Below are 27,453 nucleotides of genomic sequence, written 5' to 3' on the forward strand. Positions count from 1 at the left end.
TTAAGAGATTTTAAAGTTTAGGGATTCTGAGACTGAGGGTGGCACGTTGGCACGAGCTGGAAGAAGGGACACCTATAAGGAGGAAGCTGACCTCAGCAAGATGATGGGACATAGGCCCAAAGCACAGGTAAGGCACTTACCAAGGGGCACTGTGGCCTTTAGGAATCCTGAGATCAGATGTTGAATTTTAAACTGTCCTTTTCCATTGCGTGAAACCTTGTGATTTCTTCAGATCCTCAAGACAGTGGGCTACACAGACACGGGTCCTGTGTCAGTGATTCCTTGGGTGTGGAGGAGGGGGCTTTGCCCAGGTATGGGGCTGGGCAGGGACTGAGAGTGGTCTCCCGCGGCCTCTCCCTGGAAGCCAGGCCAAGACTGTCAACACTGTATCCCAAAGTTCTGGGAGGTGACCAGCAACAAGGCCAGCGGAGACCCATGGCAGGCTAGACCGGCTACAGGGAACAACTCTGGGATTGCTGGGCCAGGCATTCCCTTTCCCCAAAGAGTCCAGAGGAAGAGAACTGTCGGGGCGCGGGAGTGGGGAAGGGCTCCCTGGGCGGCAGGCGCCTCCTCCTCGTTGGACCCGGCCTCCCTCTGCTCCTGTAAGCCTCTGTCAAGCAGAGCAGGTTTGCCCCAGAAGCCCACCTTCTCCGAGCTGTCCTAACCGGGGTCCTCCAGACCAGGAATGAGGCTCGTTGGGCTCAGCCGGGGTCCTCTCCCCGGAGTCCGCCACTCTCCCCCAGCCCCGCTGCTTCCTTTCTGACCTGGAGAATGGTGGGCTCACGCTTCGTTCATTCATCACATTTACTTGAGGGCCTACTACGTGTCAGGAACTTATGGGGTTACCACAGTCAACAAAATAGACCAGCAAATAGTCACACAGATATAGCGGCACACGGGTCAATGCTATGGCGAGCGCGGGAGCGGGGTGACAGATCTGAGCATGTGCTGGGGTCAGGCAGCCACTCTGACCCACACACTATCCCAGCCGAGCGGTCTGGCCTGCAGCCCCCTCCGCACCTCTCGGGACCCGCTTCCCCCACGCCTCCCCGGCGGCCCTAGTCAAGGTCGGTTTACGGGACGCGTCCTCTGGGAGAGGCGGTTCCCATTTAATCCGAGCATCCCACCTGGCACATAGGGTGCGCTCAGTAAATATTGGATGCAAGAATGGATGGATGGATGTGTGGATGGATGGGTTTACGCGGGCAAGCACACCGCAAGCTGACCACCCGGCAGATCCCGGCGCCAAACCCCCCTGGCAGCTTCTCGGGGTCTCGGGTGAACCAGTGGGGAGAGGGCGCCCACCAGGCTCGCCCCGCCTTCACCTCGCCCCTCCCCCGGCCGGCGCCGCGGCGCCTTCTGGGAAGTGTAGTTCGCGCCTGCGCCCGGAGGGCCGCGGAAGCTGGTCCCCCTCTCTTGGGATGCGACGCCCCACCCCCGCCCCTCCTCAACGGCCTGCGCGCTCGGCCCGGTTTCCTCCTGCGCTGCCCTAGGTCGCTGCCGCCGCCGAGGGTCGCGGCGCAGCCTGTGGGCGGGGAGCGGGTGCCCCCGGCCGTGCCGGAAGCCAGGAGCGGAGGCTGAGTCCGGGATGGCGCGCCAGGTAAGGCTAGCGCGGACGGCGCCGCGAGCCGGGACCCCGCCACCAGCCGGCGAGAACAGCCGGACGCCGCGGCGGGTCTGCTCCGCGCGGCGCTGTGCGTGCCTGGAGGGCGGGGGCGAGCCTGGGACCCTCCAACTTTGGCCGGGCTTGGGGGGAGTGCTGGTGCGCAGGTTTTGGTGCGGAGAAGTCCAGGTCCCCGGACGCCCCCCTCCCTTCTCCCCGCCCCGCAGTGTACGCATTCTTGGAGTCTCTCTCCACCTTTGGAAACTCGTTCATTTGGGTTAAGCATCACCGTCTCTTCTTGGCTTTTAATGATAAATTATACTGGGAGCGATGGGCACGAAGGCCTAAGGAGAATGAGTAAATCTGTTCACTTTCATTCTTGGTAGGATCCTGGACTCTGGGCGGGGGGGGAGGGCATAGAACAAGGTACTAGGTTTTATCCATTAGGTGAGATGCGTAGGTCCGAGAGGTGGAGGGAGAGCCCCATCTGTCATAGCCTGGGACCAGTTTGGGCAAGTTGTGTGAAGGTGCTAGGAAGCCTGATGGTACCGAAGGGGAGTTGCTGCACGTTCTGCTGGGTGGGCCCCTGGGGCCAGCTCTGTAACTGTGGTGGCTCATGAGCTTGGGCCAACCTCAGACAACCGTGGGCTCCATGGCTTGAGGGCCGGGGAGGGGGTGGTGGTGTTGGGAGAGTGGCTGGGGCAGTCTGTGGCCAGGCAGAGCAGCAGTGTGCCAGGACCTTGGCAACATGAATGCCCCACAAGCTCCTGGGAGAAAGGGAGAAGCCAAGCAGTTTGGATGCTGTGAGAACAAGGGCAGTCCCCTCTGCAGATCTGGCCGTGTAGTTAGGGAGCCCACGGACACCCCAGCTCAGATATGCCCGCTGGCCCCGTGCTCAGGCCTCCTCGTACCATAGTTTCCTCTTCTATACAGTGAGGGGTTGGAGCTTTTAGATCTCATGTTCTGGAGTGTGTCCTCCCACTGTGTAGCTTCACGGAGAAGGTGCCCAGGAGTGGCCTTGAGGAGTGGTAGGTCACAGAGGGAGAGGGACAGGGTCAGTCTCCTGTCTTCCTGTCCAGCGTGACTGCCAGATGCTCGGGCGTGGGAGCACAGCCCGCAGGTGGGGGCAGCAGGGTTCGGGATCTGATCTGGAAGCCCGAGTCTGAGCCTGAAACATGCTGGGAGAGCGGGTTTGCGCTGAGAAGGACCTGAAGGCCGTGTCTGTGGCCTGAGTGTTTGCACATCATGCTTGCCCCCTCCCTCTTCCATGCACGTGCACGCGCGCGCACACACACACACACACACACTCTCTCTCTCTTCCTCTGCTTTTTCTGGGTAGGGGGAGACTACTGATGGAACCACCTCCCCTGGCCACGATCAATTCCCGTTCACGTTTTATAAGAATTCTGTCATACAAGAGTTTATCTTTTGGCTGAGGTGATGAATGGCCTGGAAACCATCTCTTCCAGATGTCTAAAAGAGCTGGTATATTTAGCCAGGAGATAAAGAGGCACTCAAGGTCAGGAATGGTGTGTGTAAGAGCCCACTCTGTAGCTGGAGGTGGCCGGCTGTGACCTACAGATGGACGTTAGGCAGACAGATTCGGCTGTAAGAATAGGAATCGTAGCACTTATCACGTCCCAGCATTTGTTCCAGGCACTTTTGCTATGTTAATTCACTTAATCTTCACAACATCCCTATGAGAGAGGTTTTTTTTTTCCTTTAATATTTATTTATTTATTTATTTGGTTGCGCCGGGTCTTAGTTGCAGCAGGCGGGCTCCTTAGTTGTGGCATGCGAACTCCCAGTTGCAGCATGCATGTGGGATCTAGTTCCCCAACCAGGGATCGAACCTGGTCCCCCTGCATTGGGAGCACGGAGTCCTATCCACTGCGCCACCAGGGAAGTCCCGAGAGAGGTTGTTTTGATCCCCGTTTTATAGACGAGTTTGCTGAGCCCTTAGCTAATATGAAGCAAAGCAGGGATTGGAATTCCAGCAGCCTGGCTCCTGAGGTCAAGCCCAAAGCCCCACACTCTGCCCGTTCGTGTTCCAGAACTTCTTAACTGACAGATCAGGCCACCAATGGGACTGTGGTGAGCCCTCTGTTGCTATAGGTGTTCAAGTAGAAATTGAAGAACCCCCCCTGTTGTGAGTGGAAGTTGGCACTAAGTGTTCACTGTGCCTTAAAGGTGTACAGCAGTTGTCGGTGATTTCTAGTTCACAGACATGCTACGGTGGACAGCTGGCCCCTGGCGGGAGGAGAGAGTCCCGTTCACCCGAGTAGTTTTCATTCCGGCAGGCCGGGCAGGTTCTGCCCAGTCTCTGGCCGTGACTGGACGGCAGCTCTCCCCTGGTCCTGTGATTCTAAACTTAGAATGTGTCAGAATCATCTGGGAAGCTTGAAAATGTCAATTTCTGGGCTCTGAAAGCACTAAACATAATCATGATTTAGTAGATCTAAGATGAGGTGAGAAAATCAGTCCTAATTAAAAGGAAATTCGGAAGTAAGTCATTTGAACCTAAAAGCCCTTCTGTTTTTTCAGATGTTAGGTAGTAAATAGCTTCTGATGGGAGAAGATAAGGACACAGAGTATTTTTCACCCAGTTTGACAAACAGAGAAGCTGTCTGCTGACTTGAACTAGCTCTGCAACAGAACTGCCACTTGGCTCTGCTGCCTTACTCTCCCCACTTCCTGCTCCAGCCAGCGCCATGCCATTTGGACTCTGCCATTATCAGTGGCTACAGGATCATTTATTTTTACCCAAGACCCTACCCCTCCCCTCCATCACCACCTTGAAAATCTTGTTAAAAGTTCAGCTTTTATTAAGAGGTTACTGAGAATGAGAATTTGTTTGTTACAGATACTCCCATAATCTATCACTACAAACTGTACTGGGTAATAATGATTTTCTAAAAAGTGGATGTTTGGGACTTCCCTGGCAGTCCAGTGGTTAAGACTCTGTGCTTCCAATGCAGGGGACGTGGGTTCGATCCCTGGTCTGGAAACTAAGATCCCGCATGCCGCAAGGCGTGGCCAAAAAAAATAAAAGTGGATGTTTGATGCTTGGTTTGTTAAGGTTTACTGATCTTCTGATAGGTTATAGTCACAGTCAAGCACAGTCTAGGGTCCTCGACTTGGCCCCTGGCTGTCTGCCTGCTCATGCTGCATCACCCCTCCGTGCTTTGGAACCTTCGCCCCAAGCCCAGGATAAAGTGCCTGAGCAGCTGCCCGCGTAGGGCCGTCCTGTCAACCAAGCGAGAGACCTGAAGTGCTCGGAAGTGTGTAGGGATCGCCCCTCCGCTGGTGTTTAGGCCCCCTGTGTGTGACTTCTCACTTAGCATCCGAGTGGGTGTTAGAGGGAGGGACAGAGATGGATGGAGCTGAGAGGCTGGCTGGGGTCTCGCGCACCTGGTCCACATATAAAATGTGGCGTGTTGGGGAAAGTGTACAGGCAGACAAGGTGCCACGACCCCAGCTCTCGTCTCCAGATAAGGAGGTGTTGAGGCCGTGTCCGTTCTCAGCGTGGCTGGTGTCCCCTAGAGAGGGCCGGGGGAGGGGCCTCATTAGAAAGGCGGGCCCTCTGCAGCTCGGTAGCTGGGATCAGCGTGTTCTTCCCTTGAGCTAAGGGACCTGCAGAGCCAGCCCTGCGTGGAGCTGCCAGGAGGTGGAGAAGACGTAGCCTGGAAGCCCACCTTGGCTCTCCTTACCGGCCTCCTATAAAATGGGCGTGTGTTTTGGGTGGCATTTTTGTTTTGCAGCTGCAGAGCCTGATGTCGGTCGGTGCATTCCCCCCCACCTTATAGTTCTCAGGGGGATCAATGTACACTAACCAGACTCACAAAGGACAGAGAGATAAATCAGAATATGCCAGTTCCTTAACTTACGGTGAAAAATAGAGCTGACAATCAAAACTGGAACTATATGGTGGCCGATTAAGTGTTTGACCACCTAACGTGAGATCTGCATGGGAAGCCCAGGGTTAACGGAGTCTGAGCACAGAGGTTTGCTGGATAAGCTGGCATCGTGGATGACCTGAAGCATCCGTCTCCCTTAGGAAGAGCTCTGCGGTGCAGGACAGAGACTCTTGCCACCTGGGCAAGGCCAGGAAGCCCAGACAGATTCTGGAGCCCCCAGTGCCCTTCTCTAGGCGTGGTCCATGGTGACAGTGCCGCAGTGTTGGTGCCTCTCCCTTCGGGCAGCAGTGACCTGGTTCCAGCCCCTCCGCCTGCCCTCCAGCCTCCCTGACAGGTCCAAAGGCCAGGACCTGGGGCTTCCAAACTCCCTGCCATCGCTGGGCCCCCTCCAGGTGGCTGATCTTTCCCCCAGGGCTTGGTTTGACTCGTTTCCAGGTTCTGGGGACACTTACTCTTCTCTAGCGCATTGGTCGTAGTGGGAGTTTAACACGTATTTGAGTGTCTAAGGGAAAAGAGAGTGAAGTAATTGTAACTCCTTGACCCTCTCCTGCCCCCTCCCCACTTTTCCTTGGCTGTGGTGGTGAGAGAGTGGGACTACCGATAGGTGTTCCAACCTTTTTGATTCTGTGACCCTCTTTCTTAATGTTGAAAACTTAGTACATTAGAATTTAGCCTTTCCATGTATTTTAAAATAAATTCAGTATTACCTTTAAAGGACACACATGTGTTCATCACAACAGCGTCTGTAAACGTGTGCACCCAGCCCACTGGCAGTGTTTGTGGCCATTCAGCCCCTGGGCCTGTCGAGACAAGTCTGAGCCTCCGGAACATTGACAAAATATTAACCAGTAGTCGATCTAAAGGAGAAATAGAGAATTTTATTCACGCCAACCTGAGGATTATAACCCGGGAGACAGTCTTTCAGAAAACTCTGCGGACTGTTGCACTTGTTAGAGGTCGAAGGCACAGTTATGTACACTCTAGAGACAAAGGATCATTTGTCAGAATGACACACTGACATTTTACATAAAGTTCACCAAAGGTACACAGCCCAGATCTACACGTACAGTAGGTCACCATGACCCCATACAGAATTAGGAAAAGAATGAAGAAGGAAAAAACGCATTGATCTTTATGGTTGAGCAGACGGTCCTGCCTTTGAGGAGGTCTGCTTAACGTATGATGTAGATGTACGATGTAGACGCCCATTGCACGTTAGGGGGGCCCAGTACCGGCAGGGAGAATGTTACGCTTAAGCTTCCTTGTTCTGCCTTAAAAACAAATTTTATGCCATCACAGTCCGCAGAGCAGACAGGGACTCCCTAGCCAAAGTGTCTCCCTGCTCCACCAGCCCCAGGGTTCCCGAGGCTGGCTGGGATTCGGACTCCGGGAGGGAGAGAAGGAAGAAGAGGAGCAGAGACGAACGGAGGGCAGAGCGAGGCGGGGGACCGTGCATGCCAGGAGCGAGGCGCGAGTGGAAGCCGCAGGGGACGAGGCTGCAAAGCTAGGGCCAGACTGGGTCGTGAGGCCTCCCTGCCAGATGTGCCGGGGGGACACCCTCTGGGCCCTCACAGTGCTCGTGTCCTGTTGGGAAGTGCAATGGGGCCCTGTGTCGGGGTCCCTGAGATCACCCCAGGGTCAGTGATTTGCTAGGAGGACTCCCAGGACCCGTCGTATAGTTGTATTCACAACTATGTGATTCATTACAGCCAGAGGACACAGTCACGATCGGCCGAGGGGAAAGGCACGGGGGCAGAGTCCCGAGGGAGCAGGAGACGCTTCGGCGTCCTCTCCTGGTGGAGTCGCACAGGTCGTACTCAGTTCTTCCAGCCATGAGTTGTGACAACCGGTGTGAAATATTCTCTCCCAGGGAAGCTCACTAGAGACTCAGCACCCAGGGTCTTCCCTGGGGGCAGGCCACGTAGGCACCCTTCTCCTGGCATGTACTGAAATCCCAGAGTCCCAGAAGGAAAGCAGTATAAACCACACTGTTTGTACAAACAGTCTGGGCCCAGCAGCCCATCCTTATCAGTCAGGAAACCGTGGGAACCTCCCAAAATCCAAGTTCCCCAACACCAGCCTCAGGCCAGCCTCGCAGGCAAGCCTTTCTCGGGACGGCAGTGTCAGGCCTGCTCTTCCATACGGACCTGAACGTCGGCTACGATCTATCTGTCCAGAAGGCCAGGAAGAGATGGGGGTGGCTCTTTGAGAGATGTTTCGGAGGGCGTCTGAGCGTATTCCCGAGAAGAGGTGCCCATACCCGGCCAGAGGGGCAGCGGTTAGTTCAGGAGAGCCCGCTGGCCTGCTGAGCGGCTGTCCAGTGGTCAGAATGCACAGGGGGCCGAGGAGGAAGAGACTGCGGTGTCTGACCACTTGTGGGCCTTCGGACTCTGGACCAAAGGCAGGTAGCCCGTGGAGAGGCTGCCTCCAGCCGGGTGTGTCCTCGTGGTGCCAGTGGTCAGCGGGAGACAGGCAGAGTGGGGAGAAGATGCCATTGGTGACAATGACAAGGCCACGGTTGGTAGTGGCAACGGTTTTTTAATTAATTTATTTATTTATGGCCGTGTTGGGTCTTCGTTGCTGCGCGCGGGCTTTCTTTAGTTGCAGTGAGCAGGGGCTACTCTTCGCTGCAGTGTGCAGGCTTCTCATTGCGGTGGCTTCTCTTGTTGCGGAGCACAGACTCTAGGCACGTGGGCTTCAGTAGTTGTGGCGCATGGGCTTCTGTAGTTGTGGCTTGCGGGCTCTAGAGCGCAAACTCAGTAGTTGTGGCGCACGGGCTTAGTTGCTCCACGGCATGTGGCATCTTCCTGGACCAGGGCTCAAACTTGTGTCCCCTGCGTTGGCAGGTGGATTTTTTTTTTTTTTTTTTTTAAGATAATAGTCATCTTTTCTTTTTTAAATGTATTTATTTATTTATTTATTTTCTGCTGTGTTGGGTCTTCGTTTCTGTGCCAGGGCTTTCTCTAGTTGCGGCAAGCGGGTGCCACTCTTCATCGCGGTGCGCGGGCCTCTCACCATCGCGGCCTCTCTTGTTGCGGAGCACAGGCTCCAGACGCGCAGGCTCAGTAGTTGTGGCTCAGGGGCCCAGTTGCTCCGCGGCATGTGGGATTTTCCCAGACCAGGGCTCTCGAACCCGTGTCCCCTGCATTGGCAGGCGGATTCTCAACCACTGCGCCACCAGGGAAGTCCCGCAGCGATGGTTTTTAAAATCACTGACTTGAGTTGATGAAACAAGGCAGTAGATTATCTTTGCTTTATTAGGAGTGTCTTCATTTTATTTAATAATTTTTTTCTTACAGATAAATAGTTTAGCATTTGTTCCTAAGCCAGAAGGACCCTTCCCGTAATTTATATTCTGCTTAATATAAATATAAACTTTGTGCTTAAGTTTGCATGAAGTTAATTTTTGCTGTAATTTAAAATTCATGCCTACTAGATGCTGGTCATCTTCTAGGGTCTGACGGTCATTTTAAAGCCCACTTAATGACTATTTTTAAAGAAATTAGGACAAAATGTTTCTTTAATCTTATGAAGCCTGCTCCAAAGGCTCTGTGGGAGGATCCTGCCTCACCTCTTCCAGCTTCTGGTGGCCCTGGGCATTCCTTGGCTTGTGGCTGCATCACTCCAACCTCTGTCTCCATTGTCAAATGGACTTTTCCTGCCTGTGGGTCTGTCTCTGTTCCTCTTCTTTTAAGGACACCAGTCATATTGGATTAAGGACCTGCCTTATTCCGTTATAACCTCATCTTAACTAATTACATCTGCAGCAACCCTATTTTCAAATAAGGCCACATTCTCAGGTACTGGGGTGAAGACGTCGGCGTATCTTTTGGGGGACACAGTTGACCCCCGTCACTGTCTCTTGAGCAGATTCCCATTGCCCCTTGGCCCGTTCCCGTGTGTCAGGCGCCCTCCCCATGCTCTCTGTCACTGCTCCCCCGTCTCTGGTGTCCAGCTGGAGCCACAGGCTGCGTCACCAAGCTGAGGGTGACTAGGCTGGCCTTGCTGGGAGGGAACCAGCCAACTCCCCTGAGACTGTGCCCACAGGTGTCCATGGCCTTCCAGGACCTGGCCGTGCGGTTCTCCGAGGACGAGTGGCGGCTGCTGGGGGAGGGGCAGAGGGCGCTCTACCTGGACGTGATGCGGGAGAACTACGAGACGCTGGCCTCCCTGGGTGAGGAGCAGGCAGGAGCTGGCTGACGGGTGGACGGGAGGCCGGGTCAGCACCACGCGGGCCCTGAGTCGCTCTGGACCCCGGGACCCACCGGGCCTTGGGCTTTGTTTACACAGTGAGGTGGCGTCGAGAGCCTTGCGCCGAGCTGGGGGCCTCGCGGGTCTTTTATGCTCTTGTTTCTGTGGACTGTACTAGGGTGCTGGGTGTGATTCAGTGGGGGCCCTAAAAAACTGGCGAAACAGCACTGGTCCCCGAGGTTCTGACGGGCCCTGGGGTTTGGGCGGTCATACGGACACACACGTGCACAGGTGCGTGGACTGCAGGTGCCTGGGCTGCTGGCGTGATCGCGTGTGGGAGGGCGGAGGGCGGCTTCCGCTCCCGGGGGACTGTCCCTCTTTTCCTCCCCAGGGACAGTGGAGCTGCTGCCCCTCTCTGCCTTCCTGTCTCCCTCGGAGCCTGGAGGAGCCACGGGGGGCGGGAGCTGTGCTGGTGATGGGCCGGAGCCTCCTCGGGGAGGAGGGCCCCTGGGTGAGTAATCTTGGCAGGCGAGGGCAGGCCCTTTTGGGGTCCTGGTCCTCCTGGGTAGGCTAGGCCCAGGTGGACTCACTCGTGTCCTTCCCACGTGTCCTCAGCCCCTGGCTCCGTTCCTTCCGGGACGCTGGGACCTCAACCCTCCCCACCTCGCCACACTGACCCCTCCGTGACCTTTCACCCCTCACCCCTCTGGGCCGGGAGCCTGGTACACTGTTGCCCATCGCATGAAGTGCTCAGAAGAAAGCTGGGGTCACCCTTGGAGAGTTGTCCCCCCTTAGGCCCCCTTCCCGCCACCACCCGTGCAGAGCCAGCCTGCAGCCCCTGAAGGTCCAGAGACTTTGGGCGGTGGATGTGGTCCAGGGGGTGCCAGGAAAGGCAGGGGCCCAGATAGTGGCAGGGCACGGGGAGGCAGCCCTCCTTGGCGGTCCCCTCGGAGGAGTAACAGGGAACGAGCGACAGGAGCTCAGTTACCCGTGGTCCCCAGCGTCCTGCTCCTGGCTGTGCCGTGGGCAGGTCGCCTGCCCTGAGCCCAGGTCCTCTTTGTCTATGGACACGGGTCTCTCCTTTGTTGCCCCTCACGTGGTGGGAGGATTACATGAGACGCAGCGTGACGCCGCAAGCAGCAGCATGAGTGCCGAGCCAATGCGGGGGGTTCCCTGTGGCCTCTCGGCAGGAGGAGCCCCCCAGCACAGCCTGCACCTCAGCGCCCTGGTGCAGCTGGTGAAGGAGATCCCAGAGTTCCTGTTCGGGGAAGTCAGCCCTGAGAGCGGAGGAGCCAGCCTGGACGGGGAGGGGGCGAGCCCCGAGGGTGAGTCGACAGCGGGCGGTCCCTCTGCATCCCACAGACAAGTTCAAGCTGTGGGCAGCGCTGTGCGCCTGCCCAGCCCCTGCCCGGCCCTGGGTGGAGTCGCCCCACTGCCCAGCCCCTGCCCGGCCCTGGGTGGAGTCGCCCCACTGCCCAGCCCCTGCCCGGCCCTGGGTGGAGTCGCCCCACTGCCCAGCCCCTGCCCGGCCCTGGGTGGAGTCGCCCCACTGCATGAACCCGGGTGGCGTGCCTGTCCTCTGAGAGTCCGTGGATCATGGTGAGACAGCAGCTTCTGACTCTTCTCTAGTGGCTCCACCCGGTTTCATCCATGCCCTTGGGGCCCCCGTCGTGGCGTGCCCCGCGTGGAGGGCGAGGCCGGCCCTGTTCTGTAGATGAGTGGCCAGGCCCCCCCAGCCTGCACTCTTCCCGCCTCACCAGACTCTCCCTCCTTCCCCGAGCTCTGCTCGCCACGCACTCTCACCTCCTCAGGGGTCTGTTCCCAGCAGCCCCAGCCCTAGGGTTCCTTTGAGTCCGCTCAGCTGATGGTCGGGTGAGAAGGATCTTATCAGAACAAGACCTCGACTGTGAATCTACGTATCAGAGCCCAGGGATGACAGGGCAGGGGTTACTGACGTCCTGGTCGTTGTTAGTGGAACATGGCAGGGAAGGGCCAGGATGGGACAATGGTGGGGGCATTTTACCTCCTGCCGGACTTAATTCCAGTGTCCCGCCCCCCAACAGCAGCTGTGATGGGGGACACTTGCCCTCTCCGAGGCTTGCTCGGCTGCCTTCCGGACACACCTGTCGGCCGGCCTGGCCTGGCCGCCATGCCCAGCGGCGGCTCATCCAGCAGCCCGCCCAGAGCCAGAGGGCAGGGGAGCCCCCTCCCCATCAGTGAGTATGACCCAGCACGGGGGCCCCGGGGAGCAGGCCTAGTGCTGGGCCTCCGCCCGTGGACCGGCGAAGATGCGGGATGCTCGGCCCCACTCGTGGGGTGCTGTGTGCGGCGTGCCTGTGGCTCCGGCCCTGACTCTCAGAGCTCCTCACCAGGGCAGCGTTAATCATCGGGGAGGGCAAGGTGGCCACTGGAATTTCTCTGGGTCTCATTTTATTTTAAAATTTTTGCAAATTATACATTTGTCTGAATATCTGTTTTTATCTGAAACATTTCAAATTAATATGGCATAAAATTGGCACTCCTGAAAAACATACCCCATTTAGCCTGTAGTTTCAGGTGTCACCTGGCACCTTTGCCACGTGCCCAGCTTTGAGAAACATATGTACAAGGCTTGGGCCTGCGTGTTGAGCCTGTGGGCATGACCTGCTGAGCCAAAGTCAGAGGCTGGGGTTGGGGGAGGGTCCGGAGTGAACAGTCTTGTGTTTACATTTACACCGGAAGGAAACAGGGAGAGACCCCACCTTCCCCAGGATGGACTCTGGAACAAGCCCGCGGGAGCTGGCTCTGCCGCAAATCCACGTTCCCAGGACTTGGCTGCCCCTCAGGGATTTAGAGCCTGGAGAGGCCTGTCCTCTCGGGGGACCAGATCCTGGGTGACTTCTCAGGGTCAGGAGCTGGGGCTAGAGAGGCCTTCCTGTCTCCTGCAACAGAAGCTGCTGACATGCCAAGGCCTGTGGAGGAGGAAAGCCCAGGAGCCCCCAGCGAGGAGCCTAGCCCTCCCACCTGTAGCCCCGGCAGGTGGAAGAGCCACAGGACTCAGGAGAGAGGGACCACGGGGGCAGGTGAGGGGCTGGCTTTCCTGAGGGCGGGGCCTGCGCCGGAGCTGAGCAGGTGGGAAAAGGGAGGCATCGTGTGGCTCCCACCTCAGCCTCCCGACAGCCCGACGTGGCGGTCAGACGTCGTCCCCATTCTCACGGGTGGGAAATCTGGCCCCTGAAGGTCCCACAGCTGCCGCATTCAGGGCTGCCCTGAGCGTTCTGGCCTTGCAGGAGCTGCAGGAACCTCTCCTGGGAACAGCCCCTTGCAAGGCCTCATCAGCTGCCTGAAGGAAATCCTCGAGCCCGGGCCCCAGCACCCCGAGCGGCCCCAGGCCTTACTGCCGCCCGTCCCCAGCCTGGGTGCGTCCCCGCTGACCGGAGCAGAGCCGCGGCCTGGGAGCCCGCCCTGGGCAGGTGAGTCTCTGCGGACCCGTCTCCTCGCGCCAAGGTTTCTGAGCCCGCAGAAAGCTCGAATTGCCCTTTGATAGATCCTTGTCTATAAATATAGCATCCTCCCTAAGGATCATTGCCAACTTGGCCGTTCCCGTATCATTAGTGTCACATTTCTGGAGCCAGATGGCTGTCTTAGGGGAACAGCATTGGTCAGCTGCTATAAGAAAACTCAGAAATAGACTTAGCCCTGGATTCTTTGGGTTCTTTACTCGTCCTAATATGGGACACCTGAGGAGGAGATGATGAGCGAGTGTCACTTCATGTTGACACGAAGTGGGATGCTTGCGGTGGGCTTGGGGGAGCAGGGTGACGTGGTGGGGGCAGGAGCCCCAGCCCTGGACCCTGACGCCTGTTAGCCGGGCAGACTGTGAGAGGCTCCTCAAGACCTTGAGCCTTGGTTTCCAGTCTGTAAAAGGGGATAATTGTTCCCACCTCAGAGGGCTGTTGTGAGGCTTAGGTACACGCTGTGTGTGTGTGTAAAAAGCTTGGGCCTCCTCAAGTTAAGTTCTGTTCAGGGCCCAGAGAACCATCTACAAGTAGCAACCCAGCCCGCCCACCTCCCTCGTTTGTACTCAGAGTAGCACCATATGCTCTGCCCGTAGGGTGCATTTCCACATCCTCCTTTCATCCATCCAGTTCTGGGAGGTGTGTAGACAGGCATTTTTAAACCAAGCACTAAGAAGACAGTGGCCTGTGCAAGGCTGAGTGAGTTATAAGAAGACCTGCATCTCCAGATTTCTGGCCTTGGACCTTTTAACTGAATTCCTCGTTTGGTGGTTTGTCACCGAGACTGAAGTCACCGATTCAGGGGGAACATGTGTTCCTTTTTTCTGTAGTGAAGACAGAGACAGCCTCAGGGGATTGTCCCCTCCAGGGTCTGCTGAACTGTCTGAAGGAGATCCCAGAGGCCCGGGACAAGCAACCCAGCCCCTCAGGAGCAAGGGACCCACGGCTGCAGGAGGACCCAGGGGCCTGGAAAAGGAATTCTGGAGGTAAGGGCCACTGGCTGGGCAGGGACGCCCCTGGACGTCAACCGTTGCCTTTCTCCGCTCCAAGCAGAGCCGTAGGTGACCCTCCACAGCCAGACACCCGGGCGCACACATCAGTGTGTCGGTTGGAGTAGCCAGACGTCGGGGATCATGCTGTAAAAGGGCGTAGGCATGTAGGAGGTGCAGCAATGCGGTAACATTCCAGATTGGCTCTTACAGTAGGAGCTGAGGGTTCCAGAAGGAAGGAGGGGATGGTTGGGAGGGAGAGAGACGGAAAATAGGAGGCATAGCTCCAGGCAGTAGACACGCCGGGTATCATTTTGACGAGGGGATTCTTGTCACGTTCGCATGGGTTCACCACTGGTCATCAGCGTCCCAGAACTCTGAGAAAGTCGATCTGAGATGGTGGTGCTGCCCTTGAAGGCAGGTCCCTGGCTCGGTGCTGCCTGGGGGGGGCTGCGTGGCATCACCCCTCAGCAGAAATCTCTGGAGGCGGGGGTGGGACTGGGTCCGTCTGCTGATGATTGAGCAGCGACGACCTTGGAGCTGAGACGGCTGTGGAGGCCGGGGGCCTTGGATGCCCCGTCCTAACGCTATGAAGGCCTCATGAGGGGCTTCCCACAGGGCTCCGCCCCCTCCAGACGCCTCCCCCCGGGCCTGGCGCTGGCAGCGTGCTCTCTGCAGTGAAGGTGGAGGACGGCTGGGCCCAGGGGCCCCCAGAGCCTGCATCCTGTCAGCTCAGCAAGCGGACCCACGGCCCTTCTGCCGCGGGCAGCCCCGGGGACAGTGGAGGCACCGCCTGGGTCCGAGTGCCCAGCTGGGGCTCTGCAGCTCGAGGTGAGGCCTGGACTTGTCTGCTCGAGTCTTCCCAGGTGGGGTTCTCCGCGCCCCCAACAAGGTTCTGCCAGCCCACAGGGGCCGGGGCACTTGCCTGTCTCCTGGGCGGAGAGGCGTCCACCTGGCCGTCCTTCTCAGGCAGTTAATCCCTTCCCTTAATCCCCGTCCTCCTTAACCCAGGCCCTTGCCCAGGAAGCCTTCCATTGTAAGGACCGTGGTCTTGCAGAGAATTCCCAACTGTCGGGAAGCTGGCCCCTGCGTGTGGCTCTCCCAACCCTGCCCCTGGGCCTGGGTACAGCTGGCGTCGCTTCCCCCGATTGGGGAGCAGAAAGCAGATCAGAGCCCGCACAGAAGGGCGTCCTGCCTGGCAGGCTCCCACGCCTGGTACAGGACTCGCCACCCCTGCGGAAGGCAGGCCAGGCAGCCAGCCGGGGCTGGGCCGGGGGGTTGGGCCAGAGATGGTGATGGGGCATCTCCCCTGTCCCAGCCGGCAGCGCCTCGAGCTCACCCCTGGAAGCCCTGGAGGCCTGTCTGAGGGGCATCCCCCTGAGTGGGTCGTTACCTTCCCAGCCGCCGGCCAGCTCTTGGTCCCGGAGCCCCCAGCCAGGAGACCCTGGGTCTCAGAGGCCCGAGCTGCAGCGCCTCGAATCACACAGCAAAGGTAGACTGCGTCATGGGCTCGGCGTGGCGTTTGTCCTTGTGCGCAGAACGGGGGATGCCAAGGACACCGTCAGGTCCCCCCTCCTCATCCCAGGCCTCAGGGGTGCAGCCCTTCTCCCCCAGCCCCCTCTCATGCCTACCCCCAAACAGCCCCTGCATTTGGTGGAAGCCAGTTAAACTCTTCTGCCCATTGTCTCCACTGAGAGGTTCACTTACCCTCTAGGCTCACAAGACCAGTGGTTGGGTTTATGTGGGTTAACGTGCTACGGGATTTTAATCAGCGCCACGAGTGCCCTAACCTAAGGGGAGATCCCAGTGGGAGAGGCGTTGGGGCAGCTCTGGGTGCCCGTCCACAGCCCAGGGCCCAGGGGACCTCTTCTCCTGTGGTTTTCGCGTGACGCCAGCTGTGCTGTTTCCCGCAGAGGTGGTCTTGGGGCCTCTTCCGGCTCTGGGCCTGCAGGGCTGCACGAGAGAGAGCCCTGTCCTCCCTGCAGGCTCCCAAGGCACCCCCACCAGCTTCTCTTCGTCCAGCAGCGTTGACGGGGACCTGGATTTCCAGAGCCCTGAGGGCAGCCAGGGGCATCGGCCTGGAAAAGGTGAGCTGGCCGGCCTGAGGCTGGGAGTGGATTCTGGGGAAGGACGGGAGGCCCCCCCCTGCCCACCGCCATGTGTCCGGCCCAACCAAGTCAGGCCATCGTGCCCGGTGCCGGCAGCAGAGCGGGGGTGCCGCGGCGGGAGCAGACGCAGGGCCTGTTTTGGGGGACGGGGGTCTCTTTTAGTGACTTGGCTCAGAAGGGGCAGGACGACATCTAAGATGTCTTAAAAAGTAAAAAGATCTCCTTGAACATCAAATTCTTCCTTATCCCAGCCACGAAGAAGTCAGTGTCTGTCATATCCACTGACTTTCCAACTTCAGGAAAAATGTCGTGAGGTTTGTGTGAAACCACCTTAGAGGGTGTGTTTGGCGGCTGCGCGTCGGGGTACCTCCTCGTGGAGGCCTCCGTGTGAGCTGTCCCCTCTTTGGGACCTTGCAGGACTGGACCTTTTTCTCCACCTGAATAATCCCCGTGCTCTCCGTCTGCCTTGTCCGTGGACACCCGGTCCCCGGGGCTCTCCTCTGTGTTTTGGCCTCACCCACTGTCAGTGGAAAGGCCTGGAGCTGCACCCAGCTGGGGCCATCGGGCCGGCCTGGGGCCTCCGGTGTCCCTGGGCCTGGGTCCCTGCACCTGCCACGGGTCAGCCCCTTGGGTGGGGGGGCTTTTACCTCCCAACATGCAGCCGAATTTTCTTTTTAATTTTTAGCTCTTAGTAGGTAATAGATCGTTCAGTCTTGCTTAAAAGCTACGGAAGGGTGCGGAGGAAGGGTGGCGTCTGCCCCCCTCTGCTGCCCTGTGGTGCTGAGCCACCCGCTGCTGTGACTTCCGGGGACGCTGCGTGTGGCCCGGCATCCTGCGTGCCGCTTCTCCACCGTGCTTTCTGTCTTCATGCTTCCCTTTGGCGTCTTCCCACGTTTGGTCTTGGCATCCTCAGCGCTGTGCTGCCCCCTCCTCTCTTCCCCGCAGCTGCGCGGTGGGCTGCGGTCGGGACCAGGACATTCCTTCTCGAGCATCCTCTATCAACAGACCTGTTTTCCTAAGTCACCCAAATGGCAGGCGATCTCACGCCGCCTTGTAGAAGCTTCCAGCCCAGCTCCCCAGCTCCCCAGCTCCCCGTGTTGCCCCAGAACTCAGCAGCGTCTGTGGGGAAAGCTGTGTGTGGGGTTCCTCTCGTGACTTTGCAATTCCAGCCTCACGGCGGCCTGAAGCTCTGGCAGTTTCTCTTTTCTCCTGCTCTGCCTGGCCCAGCATCAGCAAACGCCTTCAGGAAAGAGCATGGCTGAGAGGACAGCTGACCCAGGAAGGGCCTTTTCTAGAATTTTCATCCAGGGACTTCCCTGGTGGTCCAGTGGTTAGGACTCCACACTTCCATTGCCGGGGGCGCGGGTTCAGTCAGTGGTCAGGGAACTAAGATCCCACATGCCGCATGGCACAGCCAAAAAAAAAAAGAAAAAGAATTTCAGTCCATCTAGTTCCTATTGTATCCACAGCTCTGTCACTAGAAATATGATTTTGGCAATTTGTTTTTTTCCCAAGTTGAAAGGCATTAGTGTTGCCCTTCTTGACCTGCTCCATCCTTGGCCTTTCCCTCTTTGAGTAGCGAAGGCAGCCTGACGACGTTCCAGCCTCAGGGCCCATCTCCCCCACCACAGCCCGCTGATCGGTTTCTGTGTAGGCGGCCGAGCTGGGGAGGCCTCTCCCAGGGCCGCCGGGAGGCAGGAGTGACGGGTTTGGGGCCAGGTACCCCCCGCCGGGTGCCCTGAGCCGGCGTGACCGGCCTCGGGCCCTGCGCCTCCTCCAGTAGCTCTGGCTGCACTGGACACAGGGCACAGGCGAGGCTCCTGGGGTTCACAGGACCGAGCTCTGACCAGCCAAGACCGCGAGTGTTGGGTTTTCACAGGAAGCCCCGTGGGAAGCTCCCCGCTCCAGGGCCTGGAGAACTGCCTCAGAGAGATACCCGCACCTGGGCCGCAGCCCACCTGGTCCTGCTTCTCAGCAGGGCACAGGGGGCCATGGAGAGTGGAGCCCAAGAACTGGACGGCAGGCATGGAAGGTAAAGCGCTGCCCGGCGTCTGAAGGATCTTGAGACTTCTGGAAGGTTCCGCGGCAGCCTTCCAGAGCAGCTGGAGGCCAGCGCCAGGGACCGCCCTGGGCGCTGCCTCCCCAGAGCTGGTGGGCCCCCATCCCGGCCTGAGATGAGATGATGTCCTGGAAACGGCCTGGGCAGAGGCTTGGCGGCGGTGAGGCGGGACGGGACACCCAGCCCCACTGCTGCTGCTCCGAATCCGGGCCTGAGCCGGGGCCTTGGCCGCAGAGTGTCTGTATCCTGGCTGTCGGCCCCACGTGCCTTGGCGTCCAGCACAGCCGCTGAGCTGTGGGGCTGCCGGGAGTCTGGGTAGCTGGGTCGGGGCATAAGGAGATCCTGGAGGATTCGGGAGGCTCCCGGGAGCGTCTGCGGGGCTGTGGTATGGCCCGCTCCAGGAGCTTGTGAGCCCGAGAATCCAACATGGCAGAAGTTGTTCTCTGTCCAGTGACTTCCTGGCCTCGGTGCCAACACGGGGCCCCCGGGCTGACAGGCCTCTTGGCTTCTCATTGAAACAGGACTGAGGGGCCAGGCCTGTGAGCCAGCCCACCTGGGACAGCGAGGGGGTGACGTGCCCACCAGGAGCCTCCGCCTGGCCAGCCCACAGGCACTTGCCTCTGGCACCATCCCTGCCTGCCACCAGCGAGGCCCCAAGGACCCCGGGGCCGCCAGGCCAGGACCGTGGACGTGGCTCCCAGATGGTGAGCTGCCTCTGCCCCGGGACTTGCTGGCATGTTTCCCTCCCGATACAGCATTTGATGAGGGAACAGATTTCCCCTTCCCTCTGTATTCCTCTGTTCCTTCCTTATCTCACCCATTCTGGACTGCCAGCTGGAGTGTGTATACATTTCCCAAAGACTGCTGTCTGGAGCACCCCGAGGTGTGCTGAAAAGAAGTGGGGAGAGCACTGCTTTTATCCAGACATTGGGTTTCTCTGGGGGAAAGACTGGTTGCTTCCGTTATTGTACTAGTTGCCTGGGGGTGGAGGCGTGAGTCGTACTGCTGCAGCTGCAGCGTAGTTGAACTCACAGCAGAGTTCCTTCCTAGACTTGCTAAAGTAGGCTGGTAGGGTCTGACTCACTTGAATAAGTACAGTATTTCTAATACTCCCACCAGGCAAGAAAGAGCTGGTTTGGGAGGGCCTCCTGTGGACAGAACTGAATCTCTCCTCAGGCTGCTGGTCCTGAGTGAGTGCGAGTAGGAGGGGCCGCCTGGCTTATAAGACCCAGAGCCTGGCTGGAACCAGACTGCTCATGGCTTCCAGGGTCTTGAGACTTCTGGAAGGGTCCCCGGCGGCCTTTCCAGAGTGACTGGCAGCCGGGCCAGGCTCTGGCTTTGCATCTCTCCACCTCCCATGGCCAGAGAGGAAGCTGTCCAGGGCCCACCAGAGCTTGTACGGGGCTGAGCTGAAAAAGGACCAGCTCCACGAGCCCGCCGACTGAGGCAGAGGCCTTCCTGCCTGGCATTGGGCTGATGGACAGCGGGCTCCTTTATTGCCATTTGCCCAGGGCCAGCCACCAAGCCCTCCCCACTCCACTGCCTGGAGAACTCTCTGAAGGGGATTCTGCCCGGGGGGCCCTTGCGCTTCGCCTGCCTGGCCGACCCTGTCCCGGGCCCCAGCCCCAGCCCCAGCCCCAGCTCCAGCTCCAGCTCCAGCAGCTCGGAAGGAGAAGACCCACGGCTGGAGCCTGAGCTCTGGCAGCCCCTCCTGCAGGGTGAGCTTGTTGGGGAGAGGAGGGGAGAGCCGGGAGCCCCGCCCCAGGGTGCAGGCACCACCCTGACCCCGGCTTTGTTTGTGACAGAGAGGGACCGCCTTCCCAGCTGCAAGGGCCTTGGCCCTCCTTCCCCACACCCTGGCGGCCCTCGCGCTGGCAGCAGCCCTGGTGAAGGCCGGAGAAGAGGCGAGACCGGGGACCACCGTGGTCTCAGTGCAGGTGAGCCTGGGGTCTCCTGAGAAGGGGGCATGTCCCCCAGGAGGGCCAAGGGTCCAGAGACTGGGTTCTCTGAGTCCCACCCATCACTTTGCCTGACTCTTGCCAGAAAGTTCTCTACTTTTGTCACGCTTGAGTTCCCCGTAGGCTCAGCTGTGTCCAAGAGAGAAGGCGGGGATATTGAGGCACATGGGGCCCCAGGAGTGTTAAATGAGTGTGTTTAATTGGAAAGCCTGACGGTAAAGTTGAGAGAGAGATATATATATATTTTTTAATATGTGTATATAATATATGCACATTACACACACTTAATAACGTATGTACGTGTGTATATACTTTTGTGTCGGTCCCAGTATATCGATAGTGAAGCTCTCAGCTAGGAACACCTGGGGCCCTCACCCCAGCTCGTATTACTCGTAGCGGGCCAGCCCCACACACTGGAGCCCCACTGGAGCTAGTGTTGTGTGCTGTAGGACGCACTTCGGCAGAAGCCATCAGGGAACTTGGAGGCACAGGATGTATTACTTGCAGGTCGTGGAGGTTACGTGGCACGCCCACTGGCGAGGTGTGGGGGAGAGAGAGTGCGCAGACCTGACTGTGTTTTTATTAGGGTGGAGGGTAGGGTATCTAGGGTTTGGCAGGTTCACTCTTTATTGGCTTATTTAAAGCATAAGCGTGGAATTGGGGCCCAAGAAGGGAGAAGTAGGGTCAAGTGGTCACTGATCTAGGTCACCCACATCTGGGGGGCTGCCTGCTTCCTTACCTGGTTGTGTTGCCAGTAGCTTTGGCGGTAAACAGAAACAGTGTCACAAGTGAGATCCCTCCACCTGGGGAACTAAGCGGTTGTCCCGTCGGGAAAGCTGGAAACGGCTGCCTGCTACTCCAGGCCTCCTCAGTTCTCAGTCCGAGCCTGACCCAGTGTTCGCTCCCAGCAGGAAAAGCAGAAGAGAAGGTGGGAGGCCGGTCCCATCCGCCCTGGACAGAAGTGTGCTTGGAGAGCCTGGGCCCGCCTGGCCCCCTGGGCAGCGCCGGAGGAGGTAGGGATGGGTGGGGTGCAGGGTCGGGGAAGGGGGCTCCCCCCGCACTCAGGCCGGCGGCTCCGCCCACCGCTTGGCCTCTGCGCAAGCCCCGGCTGTACCCACATTCCTCACCACCCGTGGACCTGTCGGAAAACAGCAGAGGGGGCCAGGCGTGGACCCACAGGGCCTCCAGCAGGTCTCCGGAGGGGCCTCACTGGGGGTGGGACCTGCAGCCACGGCCCTCTCCACCTGCTCTCCAGCCCCCACCTACTGGGAGAGCCAGAGGCATCATGCCGGAGCCGCAGAGGACTCCGGAAGTAATCCGGGCCACCCTCGTGCTGTGTGCCCTGGTGCCCAGAGATGGGCTTCCTAACGAGCCGAGTGTATCCCTCTTGCATCTCGTTTAACCAGTATTTGAAAGTTGAAAGTTTGGTTGTTTCGGGTTCTTTTTTAGGTCGTGTGCAAATATCCCCGGTCAGAGTGGCTCTGGGAAAACGATGTGTATCCACACCCCAAGTGCTCTGTGCTCTTCCTGCGGGGGCAGCTGTGGGTCCCTGCCCTGCCTCTCAGCCGGGGAAAAGGTCAGGGTCTGGGCCCTGCCAGCCTCCTGGGTCAGCCTGCGCGCCCCTGTCCTGGAATCCGACGGCTGGTGAAGAGTCCAGGGGCCTGGGGCCCGGAGACGGAAACCCAGGTGTTACAGGTGAGCTGGTGGCTTCCCCGCCCCCTCGAGTGTCGGGAGCCCTGCAAGCACGGGGCTGGCGGGGGCTCAGCGTCTGCACGGCCACCCGCCCTCTTTCCCCGCTGCTCAGCTCACTGTGGCAGGGTGGGCCAGCCAGACCCCCGGGCTCACAGCCTGGGAAAGGCTTTTTCATAACAGCCTTCCAGGCTCGTTTGGGTCACAGGCAGGAAGAGTCTCACGTTGAACTCACTTCAGCTTGCTTATTTCATTTCAGGGTTTTCCTACAGGAATAGTTGGCTGTTTCATAAAAGTATGCAGACCCTTTTTAGAGGCAAAACAGAAATTGAGACTTTCCCCAGAATAGATGGATCCAGAATCAAAGTTCGGGGTTTGAGGCGACTTTAGAGGACAGAGGGGGAAACAGGCGCAGTAGTGAGTGGCCTGGCGGGGGCGTCCCCAGAGATGTGGCTCTGCGTCACCCGACCCCGAGGAAGCTCTTCCCTACACCACGTCAGAGACCGGCCTCGGGAGGGCAGGGCTCGGTCCCTGGTCCGCTCTGGGACGTGCACCCAGATCCTCACACTTGAAGCCTGCAGTGGGGGGCTCCGTCATATCGGGGGCTTGGCGTCCCTGCAGCGCCGCCGCTTTATCAGGAGCGCTGAGCTGGCCTGAGGCCGGCAGCCCCGCTGCTGCGCCTCGGGTAGAAGGACACCTAGGCCAGCAGCACTATCGCTGGCCCTTAGCCGAGATCCTTCCTGAAGCACGTGGCCGGGCATCGTTTGGGTCCTTGGGCTCCAGTCTCCACTTTTTCTGTTTGAAGCTCTGGGGTCCTGAGAAGTGCGGGCCGGAGCCAGGCTGGGGACTCAGACGTGGCCGGAGAGCAGGTCTGTCCTGCGGCTCCGGGTGGTAACGGGGCTTCCTTATGAGGCTTGCCTCAGGTGGAGACCAGTTCCAAGGGAACTTAGGGTGAAGGAGCAGGTGATTTTTTTTTTAAAGTAACTTAAGACTTAAAGTCCTATGTCTGTAACTTCTGAAGAGGGAGGGTACAGGTCAGGAGGGGGTGGGGACGCTTGTGGTTTGCTGGTGACCAGTAGCACTGGGCGCTGATACAGCCCCCTGGTCACCCCACTAGAAACACCTGGGACCCAGGCTGGACTGGCCCTCCTGGGCCCTCTCCAGATGCTGCCCACGGCCTTGGCCTCATGCCTTCTGCGGCTTCTCCAGGCCCTGCCCACTGACTCCCAAGGGCAGAGTTAGGCACTCGGGACACCAGTAGGGCCCAAAGGTGGCATAGAGAACCCACCTTTTCCTAGAAGACGGGAAGGCCACTGTCCTAAGCGAGCTTGGTTACCATGGAGACCCGGTCTGTGATTTATCCTGCCCGTGATTCTGCGGAACAGCCATCCATAATTCCCCAGCCTGAGTCACTAGGATCCTGCCCGTCCGAAGCCCGGCTGAAGCCCGGCTTTAGCGGGGCAGGATGAGATACTAGCTGAAGGGACCCTGGGGGGAGAGAAGGTCCTGACGCTTCGAGGACCCTCACCCGCGTACCGCTCTGGTTTCAGCCAGGACCCACCCGAGGCCTCTTCCCGGAGATCCGCCTGGGCCTCCCCCTGGAGCCGCCATCCCTAGGGCTTTGCCGCGCGCCTCCCCGCGGCCACCGTGCCCCTGCGGGAGTTCCCTGCAGCACGAGCTCCGCAGCCTCGGTGCCGCCCTCTCGGAGAAGCTGGATCGGCTGGCCGGGGCCCTGGCCGGCCTGGCTCAGGAAGTGGCCGCCGTGAGAACCCAGGTGGATCGGCTGAGGCGGCGCCCGCGGGGCCCGGGGCCGAAGGGCCTCCTCCGGGGCCCTCGCTGGACTGGTGGCCCTGCTCACAGACACCCTCCCTACTGGAGGCACAAGGGCCCCCGCAGGCCGAGACCGAAGATCTTGCGGGGCCAGGTGGAAGGCTGCAGGGCCGGCGACTCCCCAGGCCTGGCCAGCGCGAGGCCCCGCCTGGTGCCTCAGCTGCCCCCGGACGTGCCCCTGGCAGAGGCTTCCGGGCCCAGCTCTGGCCTTTCCCCACAGCCTCTCTCCTCGGCATGCAGCAGCCCCGCTGTGCTGACCGCGTGTCACCCCCTCGGATGCCCGGAGGGCCACCGGAGCCCCCCGCCCCCTTCACTGCCTGCTGCCCCACCCCCCCAGGTGGCCGCCAGTGCAGGAGCAGAGCCTCGGGCTGCAGCAGCGGCACCGCCCAGGACCCTAAAGTGGCCCAAGGATCCGAGCTGCCTGTTGGCGGGGCTCCAGAGAGCCCTTGAGGGGGAGCTGTGGGGTGGGGAGCACAGGGACCCCGGGTGGGGGCCCCCTAGCCGCCGTCTTACTGGGCTGCGTCCTGCCGAGGATGCCCCACCCCTGGCCGCCTCTTCTGGGGGCCGGCCGTCCCCCTCGGCCCCCTGCAGCCGAACCTTCCCCGTGTCTGGACTGTGAGGGGGCCGGGAGTGTGCCCTTGGCCTGACCGCCCCGGACTCCAGGATGCCCGATGCTCAGGGAGGTGCGTTCCCCAGCCACGCCTTTGGCTTTCTTGACTCAGGTTTGTGTAAATGTCGCTTCCCCTCCTGCGCTTCCCGCTGGAACTGCCGGCGCCGGCAGGGGGTGGTACGCGTACGCGCGCGTGCACGCCACGTTGCCGGGGCGCTGCGAGCCGCTGCGGGGGCGCCACGCTAGAGAGCCCCTCTTCCCACCTGCCGTCCTGACCTCAGCGCCGAGAAGCCGTGGCTGTCCTCTTCCTGGCGGATGGGGGCTTAGCTTTCGTTTGGGGCAGAACTCCGCCCCCTGGCCTAAGCGGGCTATACCTGTGTGGATTCTAAAATTACCGACCCTGGTTGCTAAGGAAAAGGCCCATGGCTCCTACAGAAAGGAGCCTAGAGGGGCCACACCAGGGCGTGGCTGATGGGTTGTTACCAGCACTGGGGACAAGCCTGCCCTCCCAGAACCTCCAGAGAATCAGCAACCCCCCTACCCCGCCCCCCAACCCCCCTCCGCGGCTGGGGGAGGAATTCACACAGGACTCCCTGGGAAAGAGCAGCACAGGTGTCGTCTTCCTGGGGCCGCAGTAACAGTACCACAGGCTGGGCGCCCTGAGCAACACACGCTTATATCCCCACGGCTCTGGAGGCCAGGTGTCCAAGGTCGAGGTGTTGGCAGAGTTGGTTCCTTCTGAGGCTGTTCGAGGCCCCTCTCCATGGCCGATCGCTGACCGTCCTCGTGTTCACAGGGTGCTGTCCCTGGACTCATGCCTCAAATGTCCCCTTCGTCTGAGGACACCATCTTCATGCCCTCGCTGTAACATATTTACTTCTGTAAAGACCTTGCCTCCAGCTAAGATCACGTTCTGTGGTGCTGGGGTTAGGACTCCAATATACGAACCAGGTGGGAGGAGTGCACACTCCAACCCCTAACACACGTGAGGGGCTGAGCTAAACTTGGGTTCCTCGTGGGGGAAGAAGGCATGACCGGGGTCACTAGATCTGCTTTCGCGGCGGCCACCAGGCTGCCCTGGGCCCCACCCCTCAGGTGGCACTCGGTGTAGCACGGGGAACGGCCTGCATGTTGTCTGCCGCATTTCCCTCCCCAGGGTCAGATCTTTTCTCCCGATCTTTCCCCACCCGAGTCCGTACTTGATTTGAGGTATCCTCAGGACGGTCTGTGCACACACGTCGTCCGGGAAGGCCCTGTGGCGTGGTTAGCTGTGCTGTCAGGGAACCTGGGTGCAGCGCTGAGGCCCAAGCCGACTCGGGGTCCAGAGCGGCTGTAGCCACGATGGGTGCTTAAGGGGGGCCTTGTGGCTGCTGCACCCAGTGCGTCCCTAAAATCAGGGTCTTTGGGGACACACGCCGCGCCTGGCCTGCGCTTCTTGCTGCCCCTGTGGAAGGAGCAGGCCACTCGTGCTGGCGGCGGGGTGTCCGGCAGACAGACCATCGAAGGGGTGTTAGAACATTTCCAGGACTAGAGTAAGTCCCAAGATGACTGTCTCGGAAGCTAGTGTTCGTCAGATCATGTAAGTAGGATGTAAGAGACAGTCTTCACGGTTAGCCATACTTGATGGAGAATAAGGAACAGAAAAGTTCTAGGCTTAGGCTTTCCACTCAGGAAGATGAGTCCAGCTCGTTCCCAGGCTGTGCAGGAGCGACGCTGGGCCCGTTTCAGAGCCAGTAGGAAGGGTCTGACGGCCTGGCGGGGAGAGGGGGTCGGTGCTGCCAGTGAGGGGCCCCGGCCCCGCGGAGGAGACCTCCGCCCATCCACCTGCCCATCCGCCTGGGCGGCCTCCCCTCTGCGCGCCCTTCTCAGCGGGGACGGGGCGGAGCACACTGTCCTCCTCTGCGTGACCCTTGAAGGTTCAGTTTTGTGGGCTTTCCGACTATCAGCCTGCACGTCAACACACGAGGGAGCACACGGGCCAGAGGGCGGGAGGAGCGGTAGCTCCGGGCTGCGCGGGCCTCCTGCTGCCGCTGGCGGGGAGCGCGCGGCGGCTGCGGCCCAGGCCGGGGGCTCCGGGCCCACCTGGACCCTGTGGGAACGTGCAAGTCCTTTCTCAAGAATGTAGAAAACGAATAATAAAATGAATGGTGAGGCACTCCTTGGTCTGCAGCCACATTCGTCCCCCAGGTCCACTGCCTGCCACGTGGACAAAACCCTTTATTAACTGAAAAGCCTTCTAGAATTTCTGATTTGGTGAGCAATCTGTGTGCAGTTTAGGAGTTTGGTCCCGTATCCATCTCCAACTACTTCGTGAGGAAATGGGGTCACTCTGGTGGGAGAAACCGAGGGGCCTTTGGAACTCAGGAATTCCCGGGGTCTGGAGATGGGGGCAGAGAACCTTCGCTCCCACGGAGCTCCCTCATGTCAGGGTCCGCGGCGACCCATCTGCCCCGCCAGCGCGAGGCCACTGTGAGGCAGGAAGGTGGGAAGGTCCCGCCTCAGCCTGTCGCATCGGAGCGGGCTCTTCACAGCCCAGTAGAAGGGGGGCCGCCATGGAGGTGAAGGGGTGCGGGGGCCACAGTCGCCTGCCTGAGATGCCCCACGACGTCACCGCTCTCTGCGGAAGGAGCTCGGCGCACGGGCAGACCAGGCTTGCTCTAGACCTTGTGTCCTTGTGTTTTATATGTGGCTTCTGTAAACAGCCTACGGTCGGATTTTGTCTTTTAATCCAGCCTGACAAATTTTGTCCTTTACTCAGAGCCCTTAATCCATTTATGTGCAAAATGATGGCTGATACATTGAGATTTGAATATAGCATCTTATTTTGTGCTTATGTTTGTCTCACTTGGTGGTGGGGAGTTCCCGGCTTTCCTGCCACCTTTTGTACTGACAGTGTTGTGGGTTTTGTTTGTTTTCAGTCATTCCATTTTCTCCTCAACTAGCCTCAACATTTAAAGAAGTAAAAGGGAAGACATCCAAATTTACAACTGTATTTGGGAAGT

The 27,453-nt window shown here is 59.3% G+C and overlaps 1 protein-coding gene across 10 annotated transcripts; it reads left to right on the top strand.

Annotated features, from left to right (window-relative positions):
- The first annotated feature begins 1,382 nt into the window (after positions 1 to 1,382).
- KRBA1 (KRAB-A domain containing 1) lies at positions 1,383 to 27,284 on the top strand. Of its 10 annotated transcripts, none has more exons than XM_082399603.1 (18): positions 1,383 to 1,600; positions 9,568 to 9,694; positions 10,103 to 10,222; positions 10,902 to 11,036; positions 11,775 to 11,927; positions 12,642 to 12,773; positions 12,981 to 13,163; positions 14,039 to 14,194; positions 14,816 to 15,028; positions 15,516 to 15,689; positions 16,111 to 16,284; positions 18,185 to 18,337; positions 18,886 to 19,068; positions 19,876 to 20,082; positions 20,170 to 20,301; positions 21,231 to 21,335; positions 21,772 to 22,017; positions 23,562 to 27,284. In XM_082399603.1, the coding sequence occupies exons 1-18, from the start codon at positions 1,589 to 1,591 to the stop codon at positions 24,458 to 24,460; spliced, it is 3,504 nt and encodes a 1,167-aa protein (XP_082255729.1). In that variant the 5' UTR covers positions 1,383 to 1,588; the 3' UTR covers positions 24,461 to 27,284. The 10 variants fall into 10 exon arrangements, with proteins under 10 accessions (XP_082255729.1, XP_082255731.1, XP_082255736.1 ...); XM_082399605.1 differs by having other exon boundaries at positions 21,234 to 21,335; XM_082399610.1 differs by having other exon boundaries at positions 16,183 to 16,284.
- The last annotated feature ends 169 nt before the right edge of the window (positions 27,285 to 27,453 follow it).

This window comes from Balaenoptera borealis, assembly GCF_965194805.1.
Source record: "Balaenoptera borealis genome assembly, chromosome: 7".
Lineage (NCBI taxonomy): Eukaryota > Metazoa > Chordata > Mammalia > Artiodactyla > Balaenopteridae > Balaenoptera > Balaenoptera borealis.

Coding starts and splice junctions, on each gene's coding strand:
- KRBA1 (XM_082399603.1), top strand. Junction 15,029..15,515: donor CTGGGGCTCTGCAGCTCGAG/GTGAGGCCTGGA, acceptor CCCCTGTCCCAG/CCGGCAGCGCCTCGAGCTCA. Junction 20,083..20,169: donor CTGGCAGCCCCTCCTGCAGG/GTGAGCTTGTTG, acceptor TGTTTGTGACAG/AGAGGGACCGCCTTCCCAGC.